The following is a 27,099-nucleotide window of genomic DNA, read 5'->3' on the forward strand; positions in this document are numbered from 1 at the left end:
GATGATTCTTTGAATCCCTAATTCTTTGAAAAACATTTAAAGCATTATTAAGTTCTTTTCTTTTCTGGCTGAATCAGTTATCTAGCATTTATTAAGAACCTACTATGTGCTGGGCATTATGCTAAATGCTTGGTATACAAAGAAAGGCAACCAGTTAAATTACTTTAGTTTAAAAATAAATCTCTGATATTAAAATGAAAGCTGTACAAATAATTTTTTTACTTTATTCAATCAAGATACAATTGACATGTTTGTAGTATTTGTCTTTTTTTCAACATTGTTGGGTATTTGGTATTCTCCTGAAGGGTTAATAATTTTCAGCTGTTTTGTGAACGTGCTTCGCTTAACTCAGTCTGTTGGAACATGTAGTTTTCGCTTTTGTTTTGATCACAATTGTAGTGGACAAACCTCAGAGTTAGTTAAATTTTAATAGAGATTTTAACAGTTCTTTTTGTTACATGATGTTTTGTTCTTAAAAATATGGCTAATTGTGCTTTTCTTTCCAGGATCCCACATTACGGAATAAACCACCTATTCCAGCTGCCTATAACAGATATGATCAGGAAAGATTCAAAGGAAAAGAAGGCCAGTATCTAATCATTACTTTCCCATGTTATAGTTGCATACATTTTGGTTGATTGGTAATATCCTTGAATGCACATTATCACTGTTTTACTGAAAAGTTGATTGTAAAGTGAAATTTGGAATCAGATGATGTGGGTTTAGATCTGCTTACTGTGTGTGTGACCTTTTTGGACCTCAGTTCCTCTTGAGTAAAACAAATGATTAGACTAGATAATTTCTTAGGTTAGGGTCCTTCCAAGTGTAAACCTATATAATTCACAGTTATAAAATAAAATATTTTCTGGATATAGAGCAATTAATTGAAATGAAGAAGCATTCCAATTGCCATGGAAGACTTTGAATATTCAGTACCTCTGCATTTAGCTATTTCTAAGGAGTGGAAGTAGAGACATGGTTTTTAAAAAACTCTATTGCTTTTGTGATTCTCACCAAATGAAGTCCTTTTAATGTTGCCATAGTAAACGGTCATTTATAGCAACAATAATTAATGGATGATTAGTTGTTTTTACCAAAAGGGTTGTAATTTTGAAATTTAGAAGTATCCCTCTCCACCCCTCCCCCCCCCCCCCCCCCCCCACTCTTCCAGTTTTATAGATGCAGAAATTGAAAACCCTAGAGGAGAAAGTAACTTGCCCAAGATTCCACAGGCAAGAAACTATAATTTTAACCAAGGATTTTTTTGTTCTTTATAAGCCACCCCAATAGCAAAAATAAAAATTCTCTTTATCAGGGATATAGTTAAATGATAATTTGGTTGGTTTATTTAAGTTAGATTTAGTTCGCTATATCTAAAGCATAAATCAAGTGCTGGAAATAATTAATGATATGTATTATCTTTGAAAAAGAAAACCACTCCTTTTACATTGAGAAGAGACATTTTATACTTAATTCATTTATTCTATGTAATTGAACCAAAGAATGTTAAAACAGGGAGGAACTTGAGAGAGAGAGAGAGAGAGAGAGAGAGAGAGAGAGAGTCATTTATCTTCTTCCTCCCATTTTATAGATGAGGAAACTAAAGCCAAGAGAGATTAATGTGTCATAGTGGATAGAATGCTTGGGTTTAAAGCTCTGTTCTTTTGCTTAAAATCTATGTACCGGGTGGAACACATGATAATAATAGTAGTAATAATAACTAGCATATACCAAGTTATTTGCCTAGTACTTTGCTAAGTGCTTTAAAAGTATCATCTTCTTTAATGTTAAAACAGTCCTCTGGATAGGTGCTGTTGTTACTATCCCCATTTTACAGTTGAAGAAACTGAGGAATGACTTTATCTGAGTCTTAATTTATGACTTATTGACTGTAGGCTTAGAACTCTTTCTACTGCATCACCCAGCTGCCTTCTATGTGAAGTATGTGTGATTTTTGTTAGTGTGAGGAATAACCAGTGTAGTAATTTATGCCACTCATGACAAATAACTTGTCTAGGACTTGAGTTAATTTCTAGAGTTAATTGAAGCCCATAAAGGTTTCCCATGGTCACACAGCCAGTAAATGCTATTGTTGGCATTTGAACCTAAGTTTTCATGACTCTGTGCCTAGAATTCTTTCTATTATACTATGCTACCTCTGTTTGTTCTGTGCTTGAATATATAAAGAACCTATATGACCCTGTGAAAGGAGTTAACTTCTTAGGACTTCAGTTTCTTGAAGATTTTGTCTTCTCTAAGGTTTTTTTCTACCTCTGAATCTTGGGTTTCATTGCATAATAGGACTAGAGCTAGATGAGACCTCAGAGGATATCTAGTTTAATTCTGTCACTTAACCATATTGTCAGTAGAATTTGGACTAACAACCTAAGCTTCTTTAATACATTTTCCACTGTTACATATGGCAAAAATAATTTTTAGGTGAAAATTTAATAAAATAAAAGAAACATCTTTTACTTCAATAATTAGATTATTTAGAAAAATATTTTTAGGATAGATTTGGGAAGGGAAGGTGGACTTTTGAGACGTGGCAAATTCTGCCCGCTCAGAGGATGGACCCTTGAAGGAATTCAGAAATTAGGGTGACCTACAACCCCCTAATCTCTACCCACTTCTTCCTTTATTCCAGTCACAATTAAATAAAAATAAGCAGTCAGACAGAGCCTTCAAATTTATTTATTTGCATCAAGGGATTAAGCTCAGCGGTAGACTCCATCTTGCTGCCAGTTTTGAATAAGACACAAAGGAGAATTTTGTGAGCGCTCCAAAGTAGCTCATAGTTGGATTGAGGTTCCACATACCTTTTCCTGTGGAGACCACTTCCCTGCTGCCTTTGAGGGCCAACATGGCCATCAAGTGGCAATCCTTCACCAAGAGGAGATCTCCATTGTGTCTCTTCATGTAATTTGGGGTAGTGAGGGAAGGCATTTCATCAACCCTTTCCTCACTGCTTTCAACCTTTATTTCTCCATCGAAGGAGTCCCCCCAAATTACAGTTAGCTGGGCCAGTTTTGGGGTGAAACCTGCTATAGGATAATAGGAATTTATTTTAAAAACAGAACATTAATCAGGGGAGAATTGGGAGGTAGCCATTTTGTTTTTCCTCCCACTACAATAACCTACAGAGGTTCAAACATCTCAGAGAAGAAAATTTTAAAGGGGCAGCAACACAGCCAGTACAAAATCAGACAGATACAAAACAATGGAAAAGTTTATAACAGGGGTCCCCAAATTTTTTACACAGGATGCCAGTTTACTGTCCCTCAGACCATTGGAGGGCCAGACTATTAAAAAGAAACTATTAACAAATCTGTATATTGCTCTCTGGGATAGCGGAGGCTGCAGTGCTGGCTATGATGAGCCTGTCACACCTTGCACAGGCCCATCACAGCCACCACTGTACCGGGCAGTAGTATACACAATGTGGAATCCCCTCCCCCAGATCACCACTCACCATGCTGATGTCTTCCACTGTGCAGCTACATAATACTTTGCACAACACCATGTTCTTCTTCTTGGAATAAGGCACCACGCAAAGGATTATGTCACCAGAGGTAGTGCTGTATGTGAACCGCCACATAACCACCAATGAAAGAGGTGCCCCTTCCGAAGTGAGGTGTGGACTGGATAAATGGGCTCTGGGGGCCCCAGTTTGGGGACCCCTCGTCTATAATAACAGTGCTGTTTGCAATATTCAGAAGCATCTTCTTGCTATACAAATTCTGGTCAATGCTCTTTGGCATATGGGTGGAAGTGATTCCATAATACATCTTAGTAATTATAACCATTCTTGACACATACCAATGGCTAAAAATAGAACTGAAATCTTTGCATTCTTGCCTATAATCTTTGCAGTCATGTTATCTATCTTTCCTTGAGTTCTATTACTGTCTAAAGAATCTAATCAGAATATTTGGGCAAAAGGAAGATAATGATATACAGATCCTGACACTAAAAAGATAACCCAATTAGAAAATAAAGAGAGATAATGAAGCAACAACAAGGAAGAACAAATACTAGACTTGGCAACACAAATTGCAGAAGAGATAAAGGCAGAAGTGCAAATAGCTAAAGAGGAGGTAGGGAATCCAGTACCTATCCTACCCATTCATGATCATCCCATGATATAGCCAGATTTGGGCTTTGTCCATGTAATGCCCCATAAACTTTTCTCTGCCTCAGATCTAGAAAATCTGAAAAACAGGGCACCTGATTTTTTCCTGAGCCCTTTCCAGGACATAAAAGAATTCAAACGTGCAGTCAGACCTTTTGATTCGACATTCTCTCCCAGACATTGAAATTCTAATTTCTGAGATGTTTACTCCAGCAGAAAAAGTAAAATTCATTCAGGAGACTAGAAATTGCCCTAATTTAACCTCATGGCCATAACATTTTGAGGACCTGGAACTTTTCAACTATTCAAACTTATTTAAGAAGGGCCAGAGAGGACTTGGTAGAAAGTATGAAAATCTTTGCCAAGAGTCCTGACTCATGGGGGAAATTTGAAAACATAAAGCAAAAAACAACAGAGCATCCTTCTACATTCCTCGACTGCTTGCGAGAAACTGGGGAAATTATACTGGGGTTTCAAGACCTCCATCACAACAGAAGGCAATTCATTAAAGGCAGTTCCTTACCTATCAGGACGTATTTCAAATTACATTGTCTAGGTTGGGAAAAACTTAACATTGAAGACCTTCGTAAAAGGGCATCTTATGTTCATGAAGGATCCCAAGAAATCATTGACTCCAAACAGGCTCTAAAAGAAAAAGACCAGATCATCAATGATTTAAAGCATTAATTAAAAGATGCAAAGGAAAACATAAAAATTAGGGAAATTGAGAAAGTGAAATATTAGTTATTCTCCAAGCCTTTAGACCTAGATACCTAGACAACCAAGAAAATCATACAACAACAACACTAATAAAAGGTGTTTCTTATGTGGACATTTCAGACATATTGTCAGATTTTGCCACTACAAAACTCAATTAAACTTGAACACAAACAACAGAAATAGGAACTATAATAACTACAACACATGAAACATTAGCAATTCAAGCAAGTCAAGCAGGTGCTGTGATCACAATTATAAGATATATAGATAAAGTCCAGATCTAAAGAGCATGCAAGAAGCTATAGCCCAGGGAACAAAGCCGCATTATTTGAACGTGGTTGCAGGACATAATGTAGAATTATGAAGCCAGGATCCAGCTTTAACACTTAAGAAAATTTAAGGGGTGCTGGAATGAGGCTAAACATGGGAAACAACATATAAAAATTTTGGGCTTGTATAGGCTATGGGGATAGTAAAGTACATGCTAAAACTGAAGAGCAAATAGAGGGAAAACAACAGATATTAAGGGATGTGACAAATCAAAAATGTGTTGGGAAAATAGACCCCTAGCCCATTATATTTGATTCTAAAGAGATCCGTATAAATTCCATTATAATCTTAATACAATCAGTAGAATTCATGATTTTTATAATGATTTCTAACTAAAGCATAAAAACTGCTTCTCAGGAGATTTCTAACCCCTTCATAAGTTTGTGTATCTTTTTATTATAAGATGCTCACCATCTGAATCTCATGTCTCAATATGGTGCAAACATCATGCACCCTTCCCTGTTTGAAAATAGCCATCCTTCTCCCCAGGTCAGATGAGAGTGAGGTAATGGTCACCACTATTTGCCAAAGTAAGGGTATTGCCTTATGGTTTGGCCTTTAGACTAATATGGGCTTTCTGAAATGAACTAACCAATCAGCTTTGTAATTGGGTAACTTGTTTCTAAATAAGGTCTATATTATGTTATTTCTTGTGATATGTCATCCACCTTGCACGGAAATATTCGTTTTGTTACTGTCCAATATATAAACCTGGTCTCAGCCTCTGGGCGTGGTGTCTTGCCAGGTCCAACAATGTAACAATACATGTAAGAGAAAGCTTTTGTTGGAGGATTTGGCCCTCTTCCAATAAAATCTAACTTTCTACCCTGACTTGGAGAAATTTGGCTTTTTGACTTTATTTACCTAAATTGTCTATATTGAGTCTGTGGGATAGCAGCTAAAGATTCAAAAACACAAGAAAAATACAAAAATATTCTTATAACAGACTTAACATCAAATATAGCAAGAGTTTTGATTAACAATGATAGGGAAATTGCAAAATATAGAGTACCAGAAACAACAGATCCAAATTTAGTCTTTAGCATACAACAACAATGTTCCACACACAAAAGATCATGATGGAGCAAGAATAAATAAACAACAACAAATGACAACAAAACAGAATACATTACTACTAGAAATGAACTTAACTGAGTGTTCTGAGTGGTTTCTTATACAAACAGCAACTGAGGGGAAAAGCTGAATGAAAACCTGTCTTTAAAAATGACCATTGGAAAGGAACAAATATCGAATTAAGCAGAAAAACAAGCAGACCTCCTGGAGAAGTGGTAGATGAGAATATTAAAGGGGAAGACAATACCTTTGATAGATATATCAATACACTCAAACCTCAATCCAGAAGTCAGAGTTTTACCCCAAAGCCATCACCAGAGAACAATTCTATTCAAACAATGCCACAACTCCAAGCTTGTGATCTTTCTGGGAAGTTTCCAACTGAAAGTAATTCCGCTTGCTTAACTGTCAATCAAACTGAGGAATTAATCCAGAATCATGCACAAACAAGAGAAAGCAGGGAAAAGAAGGGAAACAGAGAACAAACAGGGAAAATAGATACAAAATTAAACCATACCAAAACTTTGTTGCATATACATTCTGCTTATACATTCAGACAATAATAACAAAATGTTACCTTCACATTCCCTATCTCTATAATCTGCAAACTATATCATCTACAACAGAAGCACCTAAGGGGAAGGGAAGCCTAAATCATTTATGCGTTCCCATTATAGATGTACGCATTTCTCAAATGCAAGCTTTCCCAGGATCTGACTTTTCTTTTCTTCAGTAGTTTTTTTTTTTAAAACCCTTACCTTCCATCTTAGAATTAGTGTATTGGTTCCAAGGCAGAAGAGTGGTGAGTGCAAGGTAATGAGGGTTAAGTCACTTGCCCAGGGTCCCATAGCTAGGAAGAATCTGAAGCTTTAGTATTTTAATTTTTCAAAGCTGTTACTCTCTTTGTAAAGAGATTCTCCCTCTAGGATTCATTTTTTGTTATGTCCTAATTGAATTTTAAAATTTCGCATTCAGAACTCTAATTTCTAATCTATTATTCCTAATTTCATTTTTAAGGGATTTTATTTCTCCATTTAACCATTCTTAAGTTTCTAATGTTTTTAAGTAATTCTAGGCTGGACCTGAATCAAGGAAGTACTCTGGTAGTTATATTTTGTCATTAATCTAATGTAATCTAATCTTAAGTTATTCAAAAGGTAATGAGAGTAGCCATAGAAGAAGCATCTATTTAACAAGAATATCCATTGATGACACCTGAGTTGACTCAATTAAGTTAATCTCATCTGCTTCTGAATTGTTCCTTTAGGCTATTTTGTACTTAAGTTTGACAAGGGCAGCTTAGTAGTATGTTAGTTATAGTGCCTGTGGGGAAAACTATTATGAAGCCAGATGCAAGGGGTGATAGCAAAAAGCAAAAATGGGAAAGGAAATGGGGAAAAGGACTTGGGAGGAAATTGCATTGACATACAGTTAGTGGGTACAAAAAGGAAACACAAAACTAAAGAACAGAAAGATGAGGAAATACAATTACTGAAAGATGTTGAGGAAATATGGAGTAAGGTTTATGGAACAGTGGATAAAGACACAAGGGGTTCTTGTGAATGGAGATATTATTACAATAATGGGTACACATGCAATAAACTTGCTAATAAGAAATGATTTAGCAAGCCAAGAAGAAAAAGAAACAATTTCTAGTAATAATACTTAAAAGCATTATCAGCACAAACCAAAAACAGCTTATTAGAGGAAAAGAACTATAGTTCACAAACTAAAGATAAGGAATTAAAGCAACAAACAAATATAGTAGAATCACAAATAGTAGGGAATTCTAATGATGCAAAAGCAAAAAGTTTCATTGAACTTGAGGGAAAAACATCAAAAGCAGCACCAGAAAAGACATATGGGTGGAAATAAACTATCTCCAGAGATTCACATGAGCAAACCTCTGGAAGATACAAATATAGAGGATAATTCAAAAAAGGAAAATGTCACTGACATTACAACAATCTAAAAACCCAATGAAGAATTTAAACCAACAACAAAGAATCTTTAAACAACAAAGACATGATCCCATTCTTAAATCTTTATGCTCAAACAATTCCAATGCAAAAAGCAGATGGATTACAAAGTGAATTCTCAAATCAAGAATCTGTAGCTGCCAATAATTCTCACATACAAACACTGGACCAAGAATGAAAATTGGGGAAAATAGAATTACAAGCACCAATGATCCCAGTAACAATCCTGAGCTACATTTGATGATAAAAGTGGGACAAAAAAAATATATCCAACATGAATAGAAATTGTTGCCACACGTTCAGTGCTTAAAACCATCACCTAAGGACTATAAAATTGTGGCTTCTGTAAAACTTATGGGTGCCATAAGAAAAACAGAAAGAGTACCCAAACTGAAATAAAAAATGATTATGCTAGGACCCTTAACCATGGAACACACATTCCTATTAATACCAGGAAGTCCATCAAATCTCCTGGGTAGAGACTTTTTATGTAAAATAGGAGCTGCTATACAGTGTGACACATCTGGAAAGATTTTCCTACATTTGCCAAAAGAAACATTGAAATACCATCCTTTGATTTTTCTGGGGGCAAGTGGATGAAACCCAAGATCATGAGTCAAATACAATCTTTGAAAATCCCCAAAGAAGTTCCACACATAGTATGTACAACGAATTCAACCGATGTAGGAATTTTAAAATCTGTAATAACAGTAAAAGTTAAAGTGAAAGAAAGAATACCTCCTAAAATACCCCAGTACAAATTAAGCAAGGAAGCAATAGACGGAATCACCCCGATCATAGATGGCCTGATCCAGCAGACTATGATACCAGTAATTTTAGAGTGCAACTCACCTATAATGCCTATAAAGAAAAAAAAAATTAGATGAGAAAGGCAATGTGCAGTGGAAATTTGTACAGGATTTAAGGGCAATAAATGACTTTGTCATCAAAAGCTACCCTGCCATTCCAAGTCCGTCTAGTATCCTGGCCGAAATTCCTCGCAATTCAAAATTTTATACCATAATAGATCTGTATAGTGCCTATTTTTCAATACCCATTAACAAGCAAAGCCGAAAGATCTTTGCTTTTACTTGGAATGGAAATCAGTTTTGTTGGTCCCGTTTGTCCCCAGGTTTCTGTGAAAGTGGGAATTTTTTCTGCCAAATCTTAAAACAAGATTTAAAGTCCATAGTATTTTAAGAAAGTAAGATCGTCTACTTTGTGGATGATATCCTCATTGCCAGTCCGAATTCGATTGCTTGCCTTAAAGACAGTACAAAACTCCTAATAGAACTTCACAAAAGGGGTCACAAAGTATCAATATCTAAACTGCGATGGTGCATTCCCAAGGTGGAATACTTGGGATTCATTTTAGAAAAAGGAACAAGAAAAATCTCAAAGAAAAGAGTGGCAGATATACAAAAGTTCAGTGTGTCAGAAACAAAAAAAGCAATTTGGAGCAATTCTGGGAGTGATAGGTTTCTGTAGACAATGGATATCTGGTTACAGTCAAATAACCAAGTGCCTCACTGACCTAACTAGAAAGGAAGTCACAGAACCTTTAAGATTTACATCTGAACATCACCAAGCACTAGCCAAGTTGAAAGAAACCACAATAACAGCATTAACCCTTGGAATCCCTGATTATGCCTAAGATTTTCATCTATTTGTACACGAGGCAAAAGGAATAGCTTCTGCAGTTTTAGTGCAAAGCCTAGGACACAGTTTTAGACCCGTAGCATACTATAGCTCAATATTAGATACAGTGGCCAGAGGCATGATCCCATATCACCAAGCAATGGCAGCCACAGCATTAATGATTCAAAAATCTACAGATTTAGTCCTGGGTTCCAAACTTAGTGTTCACTCTGGCCACCAGATAGAAGCAATACTGAAAAAATGTAATTTATAAACTTTCACACACCTCAGATTGTCACAGTATGAAATTGTCTTACTTAAGCACTGAAAAGTTCACATTGAAATGTTGCAACATTTTAAACCCAGCAACATTACTTCCAGATTTGCCACTCAAGGGAGAACCATTATGTGACTGTGATGAAACTATATCCTTAGTGAAAAAGACCAGAATGGTCTTAAAAAGATATACCATTGATAAGACTAGACATGGAGATTTTCATAGACAGATCTAGTTTTATGTGTCAAGGTGAACGATTTTCGGGAGCAGTAATAGTTACTCAGTCAGAAACATTATGGTATGGATCTCTGCCAAAAGAGGTGAGTGTTCAAGGGGCGAAATTGGTGGCATTGATAAGGACATTACACATTGGAAAAGATAAAAGGGTGAACATCTTTACAGATTCCAAGTATGGAATTTCATTAATAATCACCACAGGGGAGATATGGAAGCATAGATGATTATTAAAAGTGGAGAAAGACAGACAGCGAATGCAAGCTTAATAATGTAACTTCTCAAGGCCATACAATTGCCTAAGGAAGTGGCAGTAGTCTACTGCAAATCTCATTCGTTGGGGAAAGACCCAGTATTGTTAGGAAACCATAGAGTTGATATCACTGCCAAATATGCCTCAAGAATGAACCCAGTCCACATATTGAACTTCACTGTCTTAGAAAACAAAAATATACACAATGCTTATGAGGACAGTGAAATTCAGTCATGGAAAAAGAACTTTGGAGCCAAAGACATAGAAGGCATATGTTTTTGAGAGTCGGGCAAACCCATCTTGCCCAGAAAAACTATTTTACCATGTATACTATTGCATACATAACAAGGGACATGAAACCCCCAGGGAGTGATAGATGCAGTCTGATGGATTTGGCTTGCACTGGGAATATCTTCATATGCAATTAAGGTCTGTCATAAGTGTAAAACTTTTATGAAATTCAGTCAAAAAGTCTTCAAAAACAAAGGTTTGGCAGGTCAACCTTTAACTTACACAACATTTGAGTGCATACAAGTGGATTTCATCAACATGCCTAGAGTTATAGTGGACAGACTGACCAGATGGCCAGAAGGTTTTCCAGCCAATAAAAACTCTGCAGCATTCATGATCAAAGTACTATCATTCCTAGATTTGGAATTCCTTTCAGGATAGGATCTGACCGGGGTTCTCATTTCTCAGAGTCCATACTGAATCAAATATATCAAAACCTGGGAATAAAAGCTAGTTTACATACAGCTTATCCTCCTCAGAATGCAGGTCAAGTGGAGAGACTGAACAGAGAATTTAAGACACTCCTTGGAAAACTTTGTTCAGAGACTCACTTGAAATGGACTGAAATTTTACTCATAGTAAAATATACCCATATATTGCATCTAAGAACTCACCCGAGTAAAGACTTACATCTCTCTCCAATCAAGATGCTGTATGGACATCCAGTTTGGCAGGGGAAACCTTATAAACAGGCCTATATCTCTATGCTAGGAGGAGATTGTACTTTACATCATATGTACAAGCCTTGCAAACAAGAATAAAGGAACTACACGAAATGAGTGTGATTCAAGAAACTATACCCCTTTGGATTATTCAATACATATCAAACCGGGAGATAAAGTGTATGTAAGAAGTTTTAGGAAAGAATCAGCTACAGACACAAAGTGGGTTGGTCCATTTCAAATTTTATTAACTACTCTGACAGCAATCAAGGCAGAAGAGACGAAGTCATGGATCCATTGTTCTCACACAAAACTTTACAAGTCTTCAACCACAAATGAAAATCACAGTGAGACTGAAAGTGATAGACAAAGTGCTGAGAATGAACATCAAGAAGGAACAGTAGAAATAAGTGCTAATAAGTCAGAGTTCCAGAAAACAACTCCAATAAAAGAAAAGATCATCAGTCAAGTAAAGTGACTACAGTCAAGTCTAGACCACAAGCAAAAATGATGAAAACAACTAAAGAAAGTAAGAAAAACCAGCCCTGAGGAAAAGACAAGAAAGAACAAAAGCAGACAAGACAGAAGAAAAGCTTTGAACTGACAACAGAGACAGTAAAATCTTTCTGAACTTTGTATGTTTGTATATATTAAGAAGTAGTCAGATGACAAACTGGACAATTACGTAAGATAGTACAGTGAAAGCATAGAAACAAAAATTAACTTCACACATTAGAAAAAACATGCCACACACACAAAACTCAGAAGAAATTAAGAGAGCTATTAGTCAACAATGAAGAGGAGTCAAAAAGGAAGATGTAAGTATTCATGCAACAATACATTAAAAGGACACATACCCAATGCAAAACTATTTGTTGACCATATGTATATATAAATGAGAGTCCATGATTGCAAAGAAATGCAAAATGTGTAAATACTTAGCTAAAATGCATGAGGTCTTAAACAAACAGAAAACCCCCAAATTTTTCTGCTTGATTAACACCAATTTGTAAGAAATAACATAATTGCTGTACGTGTATATAATTGATGTAAAAAGTGTACATATGTAAATACATGTAAATAGGGTTGCATATTATAGTTGTAGGGTTGTAAATACTGTATGATACTTATAAGTAGTATATAAAAATGTACAGGATAGGGAAGTTAGAATAACTTAGAGTAACAGCAGATAGTTTAAGAGTTCCTAGATACTTAAGTTTAGATTAGCACATAAGGTAATCTTAGGATTTGAAACTAGAGTAGCAGAATAGTTAGCTTTAAAGAAGTTATATGTCACAGCATTAGCTGGAAATTGTGTTACTAGAAATTTTATAATTGAATTGAATTTGCATAGTGATAAACTAAATTAGGAAATTGTTGTATTAGTATAAAAATTGCAAAGATAAAAAATAGCAATAGTAATGGTTATTGATTTTTGCTTATGTTATTGTATTGCAACAGTTATTATTTTTCTGTATTCATTTTTTTCCCTTTTAACCATTATTTTATTTGGTAATTTTCAAACATTATTCATTGGAAACAAAGATCATTTTCTTTTCCTCCCCGACTCCCCTCCCATTGCGGACGCGTGATTCCCCTGGGTATCACGTGTCCTTGATATGAACCCATTTCCATGTTGTTGGTATTTGCATTAGGGTGTTCATTTAGAGTCTCTCCTCAATCATATCCCCTCAACCCCTATAGTCAAGCAGTTGCCTTTCCTCAGTGTTTTTACTCCCATACTTTGTCCTCTGCTTGTGGATAGTATTTTTTCTCATAGATCCCTGCAGATTGTTCAGGGACATTGCATTGACACTAATGGAGAAGTCCATTACATTTGATTGTTATCAGTCCCTGTGTACAAAGTTCTCCTGGTTATACTCCTTTCACTCTGCATCACTTCCTGGAGGTTGTTCCAGACTCCATGGAATTCCTCCACTTTATTATTCCTTTTAGCACAATAGTATTCTATCACCAACATATACCATAATTTGTTCAGCCATTCGCCAATTGAAGGGCATCCCCTCATTTTCCAATCTTTGGCCACCACAAAGAGCGCAGCTATGAATATTCTTGTACAAGTCTTTTTCCTTATTATCTCTTTGGGGTACAAACCCAGCAGTGCTATGGCTGGATCAAAGAGCAGACAGTCTTTTTATCGCCCTTTGGGCATAGTTATAGATTGCCCTCCAGAATGGTTGGATCAATTCACAACTCCACCAGCAATGAATTAATGTCCCGACATTGCCACATCCCCTCCAGCATTCATTACTTTCCTTTGCTGTCATGTTAGCCAATCTGCTATGTGTGAGGTGATACCTCCGAGTTGTTTTGATTTGCATCTCTGATTATCAGAGATTTAGAACACTTTTTCATGTGCTTATTAATACTTTTGATTTCTTTAACTGAAAATTGCCTATTCATGTCCCTTAGCCCATTTATTAATTGGAGAATGGCTTGATTTTTTGTACAATTGATTTAGTTCTTTGTAAATTTGAGTAATTAGACCTTTGTCAGAGGTTTTTCTTACCAAAATTGTTTCCTACTTTGTTGCTTTTGATTTTAGTTACATTGGTTTTGTTTGTACAAAACCTTTTTAATTTGATGTAGTCAAAATTATTTATTTTACATTTTGTGACTCTTTCTGAGTCTTGCTTGGTTTTGAAGTCTTTCCCTTCCCAAAGGTCTGACATGTATACTATTCTGTGTTCACCTTCTGCATCTATTGAGATAATCATGTGATTTTTTTGGTTTGCTTGTTGATATGGTCAATTATGTGGATGTTTTTCCTAATATTGAACCATCCTTGCATTCCTGGTATAAATCTTACTTGATCATAGTGAATGACCCTCCTGATCACTTGCTGGAGTCTTTTTGCTAGTGTCCTGTTTAAGATTTTTGCATCTATGTTCATTAGGGAGATTGGTCTATAGTTTTCTTTTTATGTTTTTGACCTGCCTGGATTTTGAATCAGTACCATATTTGTGTCATAAAAGGAATTTGGTAGCACTCCCTCTTTGTTTATTATGTCAAATAATTTTTGTAGTATTAGGATTAGCTGTTCTTTGAATATTTGATAGAATTCACTTGTGAATCCATCAGGCCCTGGGGATTTTTTCTTAGGGAGTTCTTTGATTGCCTGTTGGATTTTTTTCTGAAATGGGATTATTTAAGAATTCTTTTTCTTCTTCTGTTGGTCTAGGCAATTTATATTTTTGTAAATATTTGTCCATATCACCTAGATTGGCATATTTATTGCCATATAATTGGGCAAAGAAGTTTTTAATGATTGCCTTAATTTCCTCTTCATTGGAGGTGAGATCCCCCTTTTCATCTTTGATACTGTCAATTTGCTTTTCTTTCCTTTTTTTAATTTGATTGACCTGTACTTTGTCTATTTTGTTTGCTTTTTTCAAAGTACCAGCTTCTTGTCTTATTTATTAAGTCAATAGTTCTATCACTTTTGATTTTATTAATTTCTCCCTTAATTTTTAGGATCTCTAATTTGATTTTGTTCTGGGGATTTTTAATTTGTTCGCTTTCAAGTTTTTTGATTTGCATGTCCAATTCATCGATTTCTGCCCTCCTTAATTTGTTAATATATGCACTCAGGGATATGAATTTTCCTTTGAGTACTGCTTTGGCTGCATCCTATAAGGTTTGAAAGGATGTCTCACCATTGTAATTTTCTTCAATGAAATTATTGTTTCTGTGATTTGTTCTCTAAGTAACTGATTTTGGAGTATCATATTATTTAATTTCCAATTGATTTTTAATTTTGCTCTCCATGTACCCTTATTGATCATTATTTTTATTGCCTTATGGTCTGAAAAGGTTGCATTTATTATTTCTGCTTTTCTGCATTTGTATGCCATGTTTTTATGATCTAGTGTATGGTCAATCTTTGTGAATGTGCCATGTGTTGCTGAAAAGAATGTGTATTCCTTTTTGTCCATATTCATTTTTCTCCATACATTTATCAACTCTAATTTTTCTTTCTAAGATTTCATTCACATCTTTTACCTCTTTCTTATTTATTTTTTTATTTGATTTATCTAAATTTGATAGTGGTTGGTTCAGGTCTCCCACTAGTATAGTTTTATTATCTATTTCCTCTTTCTATTCTCCTAGTTTCTCCATTAGAAATTTGGGTGCTATACCATTTGGTGCATACATGTTGATTAGTGACATTTCCTTGTTGTCTATACTCCCTTTTATCAGGATGTATTTACCTTCCCTATCCCTTTTAATCAGGTTTATTTTTGCTTTGGTTTTGTCAGATATCATGATTGCAACTCCTGCCTTCTTTCTGTCAGTTGAGGCCCAATAGGTTTTACTCCATCCTTTAATTCTGACCTTGTGAGTATCTACCCGTCTCATGTGTTTCTTGAAGACAACATATGGTAGGGTTTTGGATTCTAATCCATTCTGGTATTCATCTACTTTTTATGGGTGAGTTCATCCCATTCAAGTTCAGTTATGATTGTCACTTGTGAATTCCCCAGCATTTTGATATCCTCCCCTAATTCTGACCTTTCTTCTTTTGCTATAATCTTTTAAACCAGTGGTTAACTTTAAATCAGTCCCTCTAGTCCCCTCCCTTGCTATGCTTCCTTTTCTGGCCCCTCCCTTTTTTGTTTCCTTCTTGTTTTTTTTTTTGGTGGGTCTGTTAATTTCCCTTCCCCCTCTTTTTCCCTCCTTTTTTGTATTTCCACTCCTTTCCCCCCTTAGTTTTCCCTTCTCTCTTAGCCTGGTGGATAAGATAGAATTCATGATCCCAATGGATCTAAATGCTCTTCTCTCTCAGAGTTGATTTCACTGAGAGTAAGGTTTAAATAATACCAATTAGCACTCTCTTCTTCTCCTTCTTATAAGAGAATTCTTCCCCTCCCCTTCCCGTGTGTATCTTTGTGTGACAAAGAGTATTCTTTTTAATATATTTGTATTTCTTCAAGTATATCTTGGTACCATCATCGATTCCACCCCTCCTCACTTTTTCTTTTTTTCCCCCCAAAATCATCTGAATGCCCCAGTCTTTCCTGAGTGATTCTTCTAATTACTCTAATATTGCATAGAATTTTTGAGAGTTACACATAACATTTTACCCATATATTAATATATATATATGCAAATATATATATATATATATATATATATATATAATTTGATCTAAATGTAGTCCTTATAGAAGAAAGTTTGAATAATAGGAAAAAAACATTTTTCTCCTTTTCCCTTTCTTTCATATTTACCTTTTCATGTTTCTCTTACTCTTTGTGTTTGGATGTCAACCTTTCCATTGGGTTCTGGTCTTTTATTTACAGGTACTTGGAAATCTTACATTTTGTTGAATGCCTATACTTTCCCCTGGAAGTATATAGTCAGTTTTGATGGATAGGTGATTCTTGGTTGAAGACCCAGTTCTCTTGTCTTTTTGAATATCATGTTCCTGGCCTTGTGGTCTTTTAGCGTGGAAGCTGCTAGGTCTTGTGTGATCCTGATTGGTGCTCTTTTGTATCTAAATTGTCTCTTTTTGGCTTCTTGTATGACTTTCTCCTTAGCTTGGGAGCTCTTGAATTTGGCAGTTACATTCCTTGGAATTGTCTTTTGGGAATTTAGCATAGAGGGTGTTGTATGAATCATTTCAATTTCTATTTTACCCCCTTGTTCAAGGGCTTCAGGGCAATTTTCTTTGATTATTTCTTGTAGTATGGTGTCAAGAATTTTTTAATTTCTGGTTTTTCAGGTAGACTAATGTTTCTCGAATTGTCTCTCCTTCCTCTGTTTTCCTGGTCTGTCCCCTTGTCAGTGAGATATTTTATATTTTCTTCTAATTTGTTAATTTTTTGGCTTTGCTTTTTTAATTCTTGCTGTTTTGCAAGATCATTGTAATTCGGTCTTTAAGGACTGAATTTCCTCTTTACCTTGGTCTGCCCTGCTTTTTGTGGCTTCCAGCTGTTTCTCCAGACTTGTTCTCTCTTTGTATTTTTCCCCATTTTTCTTGACAGAAGGCTTCCATCTTTTGGATAAGCTCCAATTTGAATTCTTCTGGAGCTTGTGGACAATTTCCATTTTTTGGGGGAAGGTTTTCATTTTGTTTGAATTTTATCCTCTCTTTCCTCTGTATCCTGGCTTCTCTCTCCATAAAAGTTTTCAAGAGTCACTTTCTTCCTGTTTCTCTTGGAGGGTTGGTTTTGGGCACAATGAGCCATCCCTTTTGTGGTTTTCCCTTTTTAGTCTAAAATCTGAGTCAGATGGGCAGGTTTTCTGTGGAGTTACGTGGCGGTGTTTTGCCTAAAGCAGGTCCTGGTGCCTCAGGAGCCTCCGCAGTTTGCTAAAGCATGGTCTGTGCTCTCCAGTGCACAGGGTCTCCTGTGTAACTGCTCTCAGCGGTAGATACCTGGCAGTCCTTGTCAGTTCCCAAGGACCCTTGTGTAGCCCCCACTCACTACAAGAGAGGAGTGGGGCTTTTGCCTCAGGTAGGCTCTGGAGTCTCTACAGCATCCTTAGTTTGCAAGAGAACCCCCGGTCTGTGCTCTCCAGTGCGTAGGGGTCTCCTGTGAAACTGCTCTGAGGGGTAGATCCCTGGTAGTCCTAGTTAGATCCCCAGGATCCTGGTGTGCCCCCCACTCAATACAAAGACGTCCCTCGTTTATTCGCTGTCTCTGGTGACGTGCTGGCCCCGTCTACAGTTCCGTAGGTGAGGTGGGGGAGATAGTTCAAATCACGTTTGGGTAGGAGTTGTTCTCCTTCTTATAGTTCGGAAATGCTCAAACCCCACGTACCTTCGGTGTTGCTCCCTAATGTAGAGTCCCTCCATTCCTCCAAGGATGATTTTTATGTCCTTTTGATATAGTCTATTTTGTTGGGTGCTGAGGGATAGGAAGTGCTTCACGTCTATTTTGCTCCCATGTTTACCCGGAAGTCTTCATTTTTGTAAACCTCAATTCTCATGCCAAATCTTCCCAAAATGTCTTGGCTTAGGGTGTGTAGTTAGAAATCTAGGATAGCTTAGTGTAAGATAAGGATTTTTATTATTTTGAGTGGAGTTTAGTTTAGCAAATAGTATAGGATAATTAAGGCAAGTATACTAGTTCATGTTATTGAGCTATTGTTAGTTCCTTGTGTGAAAGTGGACGATATTGTAGGGAAAATTGCACAGAAAGGGTTTGAAATGTTTGAGTGAAGATTGACAGTGAAGGCAGTTGGAGGGGGGAGTGGAGAGGTTTGGGAGAGTGACAGTTACAGTTGCTCTCAAGTAAAACTCCTTTCTGAACCTCGGAATTGGATGGAGCTCTCTCCTTGCATCTTGGAATAGAAACTACCTCTATTCCTGTTTTTTTTTTCCCAACTGTTTGTTCTTCCTGGATTCCTGTGGATCATGCCATCGAACAAAAGGATTTTTTGGAGAGCTGCTTGAACTGGAAGGCCAGTCTTTAGGGGCATTGGCCCAAAGAGACAAGCCCAACCAGCTCTGAAGTTCAGAATCTCTTTTTCTCTTGCTGTCTACTCCTAAAGACTTTGAACTTAAGAAAGGTAGCGTAGATATAGTATAGAAAGGAATAAAAGTAACCCTCCACCAACCTGTGAGGCCAGGACTCAGCTCAAAGTTGAGAGAGACTTGAAATCAATCTGTGCCAAAGTATAGGGCAAATCCCTATTCCCTCTACCCGGATACCTTCCCAGTTTGAACTTGTTATTAAATCATCTTCAGTTAATTAAATGCAATCAGATAATCTATGTAACGGTGAGGGGACCCTGAAAGTTTTCTTAGGGGAGAAGGTTCTTTGTAACCTCAGGTACACTAAATCTTTAGGTGCCCGTCTGTGCCTCTCCCCCCTTGGTATAATATAATACCTGGTATATTACCTGTAGGAGTGTATTTTCTTACATGCCTACCCTGGAGTCCAGAAAACCTGAGTCTAAAACTGGCCTCAGACTTGTCCTGTGTGACCCTGGACCAGTCATTTAACTTCTGTTTGACTCAGTGTTTTCATTTATAAAATGAGGATAACAGTACCACTTACTTCCTAGGATTGTTTTTGAAAGAGTAATTGTAAAGTGCTTTAGTATGGCAATTGATACAAAGTAAATGCCATATCAATGTTATGTTATTATTAATAGCTTGAGACTTTCTTTCCTGAGCCAGTGAAGTCTCAGAGATGGTTTTAATAATGTCTGTAGGGTTTGGGGGTATTACGATATTAATCCCACCCCACATGCTTTTGAAAAGGCTGTGAGGTTTATTTTTCATTGGGCATTATTTCAGTCAACTTCGTGTGAAAGCTCCAAATTCTTTTGGTGGTTTTGAGCATTTTTCTTTCTGGTCTTTGGATTCTTTCTGTTGGCTTTTCTGTTTCATTTTGGATATTTATTGTAATTTTCCCATTTGATATGTTTCTTGTTTTTTTGCCCCTCTTTTGGATAATTTTCTGTTATTCACTCTCTTCCTTTTTGCTGCTGGGTAGAACACTTTGGCTTCTTTATGTTGTGATATATAGGCTTGGATACTTGTTGTTGGACTAGTGGAGAAGGTTAGGACTGACAACAGACATTTGTTCCGCTGTTGGGGGTGTGTGGATTTTTTTCTGTTATGATTTTAAAAAACATGAAAATTTCTATACACATTGAATAAATGTTATATATAAAATAATGAACTGTATCTTGTATAATCTATCTTTCAGTGTTTTATTGTTCATGGCCTCTTTTGTAGATATTTTTAGAGTTTTATTCATCCTCATTTTTTACCCATCAGCAATTTTTTTGCTTCAACAAAATATCCTATAAATTTTCATATCTATGGATCCTCCTATGTTTGACCTCTTTGGGGAACTTGAATAGTAATGGTATCACTGGGCCAGAGTACATTCAAGTGTCTAGTGATTTTCAGATATAGTTCAAAATTTCATTGCAGAATATATTAGACTACTTCTCACTTCAACCTACATTATCATAGCTCTCTTGGCTTCCCCCAGAGTTTCCAACATTATTAGTTTCCTTTGTCTCATTTGCCAAACCAATGGCCGTAAGGTTAGTAACATTAGAGTTGTTTTAATTTTCATTGCTTAAGTGAGCACTTTCCTATGTGAATATTGATATTTTGCATCTTTTCTTTTGTAACTGTATTCTCATATCTTTTTTAGCATATATATTGCAGAATGAAGTTTTGTTTTTTATTTAGCTTTTCATATATATTTTGGATATTAGTCCTCTTCCTTAGGGCTCAATGCGGGTACTTGTACCCCTTGCCTAATTTCTTCTCTCTGCTTACCTCTTTTCCTTCCTGCATATACATATATGTATGTATTTTTTTTTAACCCATACCTTCCATTTCAGAATCAATACTAAGAGTGGGAAGGACTAGACAATTGGGGTTAAATGATTTGCCCAGGAAAGTATCATAGCTAGGAAGTGTCTGAGGCCAGATTTAAACCCAGGACCTTCTGTCTCTTTCTTGGCTTCCTATCTCCTGAGTGACCTTCCTATCCCTTTTTGTATATATTCTTGATTCAGTGACATTTCTAATTGGTCTGAATGTTTTTGAGGCTAATTTATTTTTAGCATGATGCTTATTTTTAGGATAAATTGAGTAATGCTAATATATTTAATCACATTTCAAAAAAACTCAGGGAAATGAATTATTAAGGTAAGATAAAACGTTTCTGCCCTTATCTCTGTGGAAGAACAGGGGAGAGAACATATAAACAAATGAGTAATAGAAAATAGAATATAACAAAAGGACAAGTTCTATAAAATTCTGTAGGAATTTCAAGCAATGATATAATTACTTCTAGATAGAGACTCATTAAGGGCCTTATTTAGATGGAAGTAATAATAATAGCATTTCTATATCACTTTAAAGTCACAAAATCACTTTATATTTCTTATCTCATTTTATTTGATAGTATTTTAGCATTGTCTTTTTGGATGATAGCTAAGTTGGAAATTAACAGATGGAGAAAAAGATGTGAGAAGAGGGGGAGGCATTCTAGTCAAAGGGAATAAATTAGGAGGAAAGGCATAAGGATAGGAAAGTAGATTTTGAAAAAAGTGTATAGCTGTTGTGTAGAATATGGAGGTCAGATAGTATGAGATAAATGGGAAATTATGTTGAATTAGATTGTGGAATACTGTTACTATCAGAAATTATTAGAATGTAATATGTCATTTAAAACATAGTGGTTTTAAAAATGTTCTTTTTTCATAGATTAGTATTTTTTTTCTTTTGCCATGAGGAATCTTATTACACTTCAGGAGATTAAAGAAACTCAAACATGTGAACATATGATTAGAAGTATTAAATTAATATAGCTTAAGTCAAACTTGGCTCAAATTTTAGGCATGTTAGGGTGTTTAACCTAATTTGTTAACCTTTGTTAACTTAACCTAATTTAACCTTTAAGACTCTCTTTATTAAAGAATATTTTGAAAACCAAATTTCATGTATATGTACATGGGTATACATATTTAGGCATATATTTATACAGGTATTTGAATCAATTTGTAAAAAATACACCTGATATTGTGCTACCATTGATTGGCCAACTGAGATGCAAATTATAATGGAGCATATCTTGCTTTTTTAAATGGGGAAGATTTAACTAGAAATCCTTTTTTTTCTACAGAAACGGAAGGCTTCAAAATTGATACAATGGGCACCTACCATGGAATGACTCTGAAGTCTGTAACGGTCAGTAAAATTTCATTTTCACTTAGGCTTTGTTTTTTAAGTAACCAATATTGGGGTTCCTTTTGCCCTAAGAGATTTGTGTCAGTAACATATATTTTTAAAAATTAGTTTTTAAAGCATTTGTTTTAAAAGTATCATTAAAAACTAGTTGTAATTGATATTTTGTGCCTTTAATGTTGAGTTGTGCCATTCTTTGAAGATTGAAGAATAAGAGAGTAACAAATTCTGTACCTTGCTTTTTTACTCTTCTCAAAACTGGGTTATATATGTTCAAATAAATGCTGTTTAGATCTACTTATAAATAGGCCAGATGCTACAGATACCAATGGATGGGACATTGTTAAGAATTTTTCCATCTGTAAACTAATATTACTTTGGTGAATAGACACAGCAAACATTCTCTTAAATCTGAGTATCCACTTATTGTTTTCTCTTACATTCAACAAAAGTATTTCCTAGAATGTAAATGCAGTGACCTTAATTCCTACTAACTTGAACTTCTTTAGTAGAATATAAAATTCTCTAATAGTATTAATTTTTTCAGTTACTTAATTTAATTTAATTAATTTTTTTATTTAGTTTCAGTTACTTTATTTTAAATAGGGATATTCTTAGACTCTCTACAGAAATTATAAATCTAAATTTGAAGTTTTCCAATATACTTTGCCTGTTTTAATCATGAAAAAATTGAATAGCAAAGTTTTGATGAGCTGTGCTAATAAAAATGCTTAATTTGAAATAGCATGTAGCTGATATTTAATATACTGTATATGCTGTGCTTTTTAAACATAACAGTAAATTTTGATAGGATTTAAACAAATCTAATAATGTGTCTCATAGAGACTCTTCTCTTGAAGGGATCATGTTCTCATTTTATTTTAAGTAAGTTTCAACAAATTACAATAAACTTGAGGGATTCAGGACCACTTCATATTTTCTGTTTAGGGATGAAATTGAATTATCACTTCTCTTATATCACCACTTCTTTATGTCTTTCACTTAGTAAGTATTATTGGAATCCCACAATATCAAAGTCCTTTTGGAATTAGAGTCACTGCCACATATACCAACTGTCTGATGGTTGGATTGGCTGTCTTTTGATTTGGTTTACTTAGTTGAAAAAGGGTTGTTGTATGTATGTTATAGGTAGTTGATATATGAATCTGAGACATACTTCTGAAGGAACTTTTGTTAAAGTAAATTTTGTAAAGATTAAAATTTAGGGAATATGGGGGAGACTGAGGCAGGTAGAAATTAGTTTCTCTCTGCAAGGAGTATTATATTTTTTAGAGGTTTATTAAAGGTTAAAGGATTAAAGAATATACAAGTAAGAAACATGTGCCTAGGACAGAGGCCTAGACAAAATAACCTCACACCATGGAAGAGACGCCTCTGCTCCAAAATGGAAGTCCAAAAGAGACCAAAAACCTTTGCCACCAGCTTAAATCCTTCCTCGATCTCTGCCCACCTCAGAATTTCCATGAGATTACAAAGCATTTTGGGGAAGTGGAGCAAAGGCTTGTGGGGATTGTAGTCCTGTATTCGAGTCTATTTTTTACAATTTTATGGTTGAAACTGAATATATTTTAGTTGGTTGCCAGAGATTTAAATTCTAAATCCCAATGAAATACTCACATCAGAATGGAATTTCATGGTGGCTTATTTAAAATAGAAGGAAGAAATTAAGAATGAGGGAGAGAGGGGGAAAAGGGTAGGATAGCTTACCCAGTGTGGTCTGAACCCAGCGGGAGTTCAGAGGCCTCACCCAAGGGGCTTTTCTGTAAGCCGTTGCTTCCGGAAAAGCCAAGGAACAGGGAGTCAGCCTTATCACTCACCACGTGATCATCTAAGGGAAACAGTCTGAAGTCTCACACTCGAGCTCCTCCACTGTTGAGTTCCACGGCCAAATCTCTCACAGGAAGTGACACGAAATAAAAAGGCAGTTCTTTACATCGCTTTCTCTGTCTCACAGGTACCAATGGTGGCTTAAACTTGGCTTTTGGACAGCCCAGGGGGTCAGTCAGTTGTTTCTGATTTGTCACTTGCTAGCACACATGGGTCATAGACCTTCCTCCCTTACACTTAATCCTTAAGTGGAGTGTGTACATTCCTGGTTGCTAAAATTCTAAAGACTAAACAGGTTGGAGTAAATCTAAAATTCACAGTTTCTTCCAGGAGTTGTAACTTTGAACCAGATATTTTCTGCTCTGACACTATGGCCTTTCTTAAAATAGCCACCATCTGCAGTGGACATTTAATTCAAAATGTTGATTTTAATAGTAGTCTAACAAGTGTCAGAGTGAGTCATCTAGGAAAATTTTCATTCTCTCTGATGAAATTTTAAGAAAAATTGTCTATCTTCCTTCCTTTTCCATTTACCAAAAGATTTATGAAGTATTCATTAGATAAAGTGTATTATACTAGATGTAGGAAGTATAAAAACAAAAATGATAGTCCCTGCTCTCAAAGAAAATCTGTTCTCCACGTAGGATTTAATAGGCACATAATACTAGGTCATTTGAAGAGAAGAACTTGGGGAAGACTGAACAGAGATGAGAACTGAGCTGAGTTTTGAAGGGAGATAAGAGACAAAGATGTGGAAAGTATGAATCACAGTTACTCCTATTTTTAAAATCTAGCACAATTCCTTCAAAATACCTCATAGAATGATTAAAATATAGACAAGAGGTTTCAAAATTGGGCCCCACGTAGCCTGCAGACCTCCTGAGTGCCCCATGAACCAGATTGAACTATAACTGAGAAATGTTTAACAAAATAATTAAGAACACAATACAACATATATAGTTTTTGGAATCTAAATGTGACATAAAAGGATCCATTTCTGAATCTGATACAACTGATCTAGATAATGCATTTACTATTTAAAAAACTTACACCTTTATTTACTTAGGATGAGTTTACTACATAAAACTTGCTAGGTTTAGAGTGAGTAATTATGCCAGGAAATATGAAGATTTAGCCTTTTGTTTTACACTTTCTAAACTTCTAATAGTAGCAGAATAGCAATTGCAAAACTGTTTTAGTGGATGTTGTTGCTGCTGCTACTTTTGTTTAGGGGAGGATAGGGCTGTTGGTATCCTTTTCAAAATGGGGCAAGTAGTAAAAACGAACTGTAGGTGATTGGGTTTTTCATTTAGAGATGACCAAGAAGAAGTGACTGTTATATAAAAAGGTTTTTCTACTTACATGACATTTATCATTTCTATCACCAACAAAATTTATCATATTCCTATTGTGTGCTGACTATTGGAGATACAAAGGACATAGAATGCAATCCATTTCTGTGCAATATTTACAGATTATTGAAGGGATGTTAAAACTATAAAGAAGCCTGAGAACTGAGCCTTTAGACAATAGGATTATAGATATAGAGATCATATAGTTCAGTCTCAGTTTTACAGTTGAGAAAACAGGTTCTAGAGAGGCTTAATGACTTGCCCAGGGTGGTCACTTAAAGAGTAGGAGGAGGGAGAGAGAAAAAATGGTCTCAGAGTGAAGAGGAGAACCACGCCAAAAAAAAATCCAGAGTCCTAAAACTTCTAAATAATTGTTTCCTGTTTTCTTTTGGTAATTTGGATTTGAATTTCCTGATATTTCTGACTTGATCTCACGTGCTAATAAAACCCATTGTATAAATGTTTGAATCTTTAGGAATGACAGACAGATTCTAAAAGCTCTTAACTTATTTGGAAGATTAAATGAAATCTAAACAAACATTTTCTTTTCATGGTAATTGATGTGCTTTAACAGTAATGGTTCAGAAATTTTTGTTGTATAAATTTAGTAATATTTTTAAAGTTACTGCTTGGAAGGAGACCAAATTGAAATATAAGGTGAAAGGAAATGTGGTGTAAATCTTCATTTTCTGTATTTTCTATGAAGTAGATTACTTATGAAATTATACATATAAAGCTGAATTCTAAGACAGTATCTTTGCTGAAGACAGAAAACATGAATTTTCCTCTTACTGCAATTTGATGAGATGTTTAAGGTTGTCACAAACAGGCTGTTATCAGATTTATATAGCTATAAGAAGGTCACACTTGAATTGCACATACAGTATTTGTAACCTTTATATAACTGTTTCATTGTTTCTTATGATAGAGGATAAGCAGCAAGTGCACATTTCGGTCTTAACAGAACATGAAGAAACATTTTAACTTTCTTAAACAGAAAAGGACTTAAATTTATTGGTGATCATTTTTCCATTTCTAATGGAAATTAGAAATTACAATTATGATATTAGCCTATTATCTTCTTCACAAAGTTCACTTGACCTTAAGTTCAGTGTCTTTTGTTTCTTTTCATTTTGTAAAGTCAACTTTAAGGTTTAAGTACTTCATTTATAATAATAATATTTTTTTCAAAGATAACTTATTAACCCCTTTTGAAAACTGAGAAGAAAAAGGGATTTGAAGAGGCAGAGATGAATTCTGCCTTGTGATGGAAGGTTGGATGATGGAAGAATATTACAAACAAGTGAAGAAGGATCACTTGAAGCTATGGGGAAAAAATGTTTTGTAGGGAATGATAAAGTTATTTTAAAAATTGTGCTGAACAATCATCCAGGAAAAGGCAATGGAGTAAGAGAAGAGTAGTGGTGGTTGAGTACCGCTCGCTGACAAGATGGAGTAGTTCGGCTGCTTTTTTTCAGGTTTATGTCAATAATAGAGAAATGTACTTTCTTAGTAGCTGAGGACATCTTGAGATTTGTGAAAATAGATGACTTCTACTTATTTGCAGTGATTATTGCTGGCATAGATGATGCTCTTTTAAGAAACCTAGAGTACATTTTTAAAGA

At 35.4% G+C, this 27,099-nt stretch overlaps 1 protein-coding gene across 1 annotated transcript in view; it reads left to right on the top strand.

Annotated features, from left to right (window-relative positions):
- CDC73 (cell division cycle 73) overlaps nucleotides 1–27,099 on the top strand; it is a 174,205-nt gene that overhangs the window by 60,984 nt on the left and 86,122 nt on the right. Inside the window, exons 9-10 of the mRNA XM_001367480.4 lie at nucleotides 507–585; nucleotides 22,213–22,277. Coding sequence (XP_001367517.1) covers nucleotides 507–585; nucleotides 22,213–22,277 — 144 coding nt within the window. The remainder of the gene's footprint in view (nucleotides 1–506; nucleotides 586–22,212; nucleotides 22,278–27,099) is intronic.

Source organism: Monodelphis domestica, chromosome 2 (genome assembly GCF_027887165.1).
Source record: "Monodelphis domestica isolate mMonDom1 chromosome 2, mMonDom1.pri, whole genome shotgun sequence".
In the NCBI taxonomy this organism is placed as follows: domain Eukaryota; kingdom Metazoa; phylum Chordata; class Mammalia; order Didelphimorphia; family Didelphidae; genus Monodelphis; species Monodelphis domestica.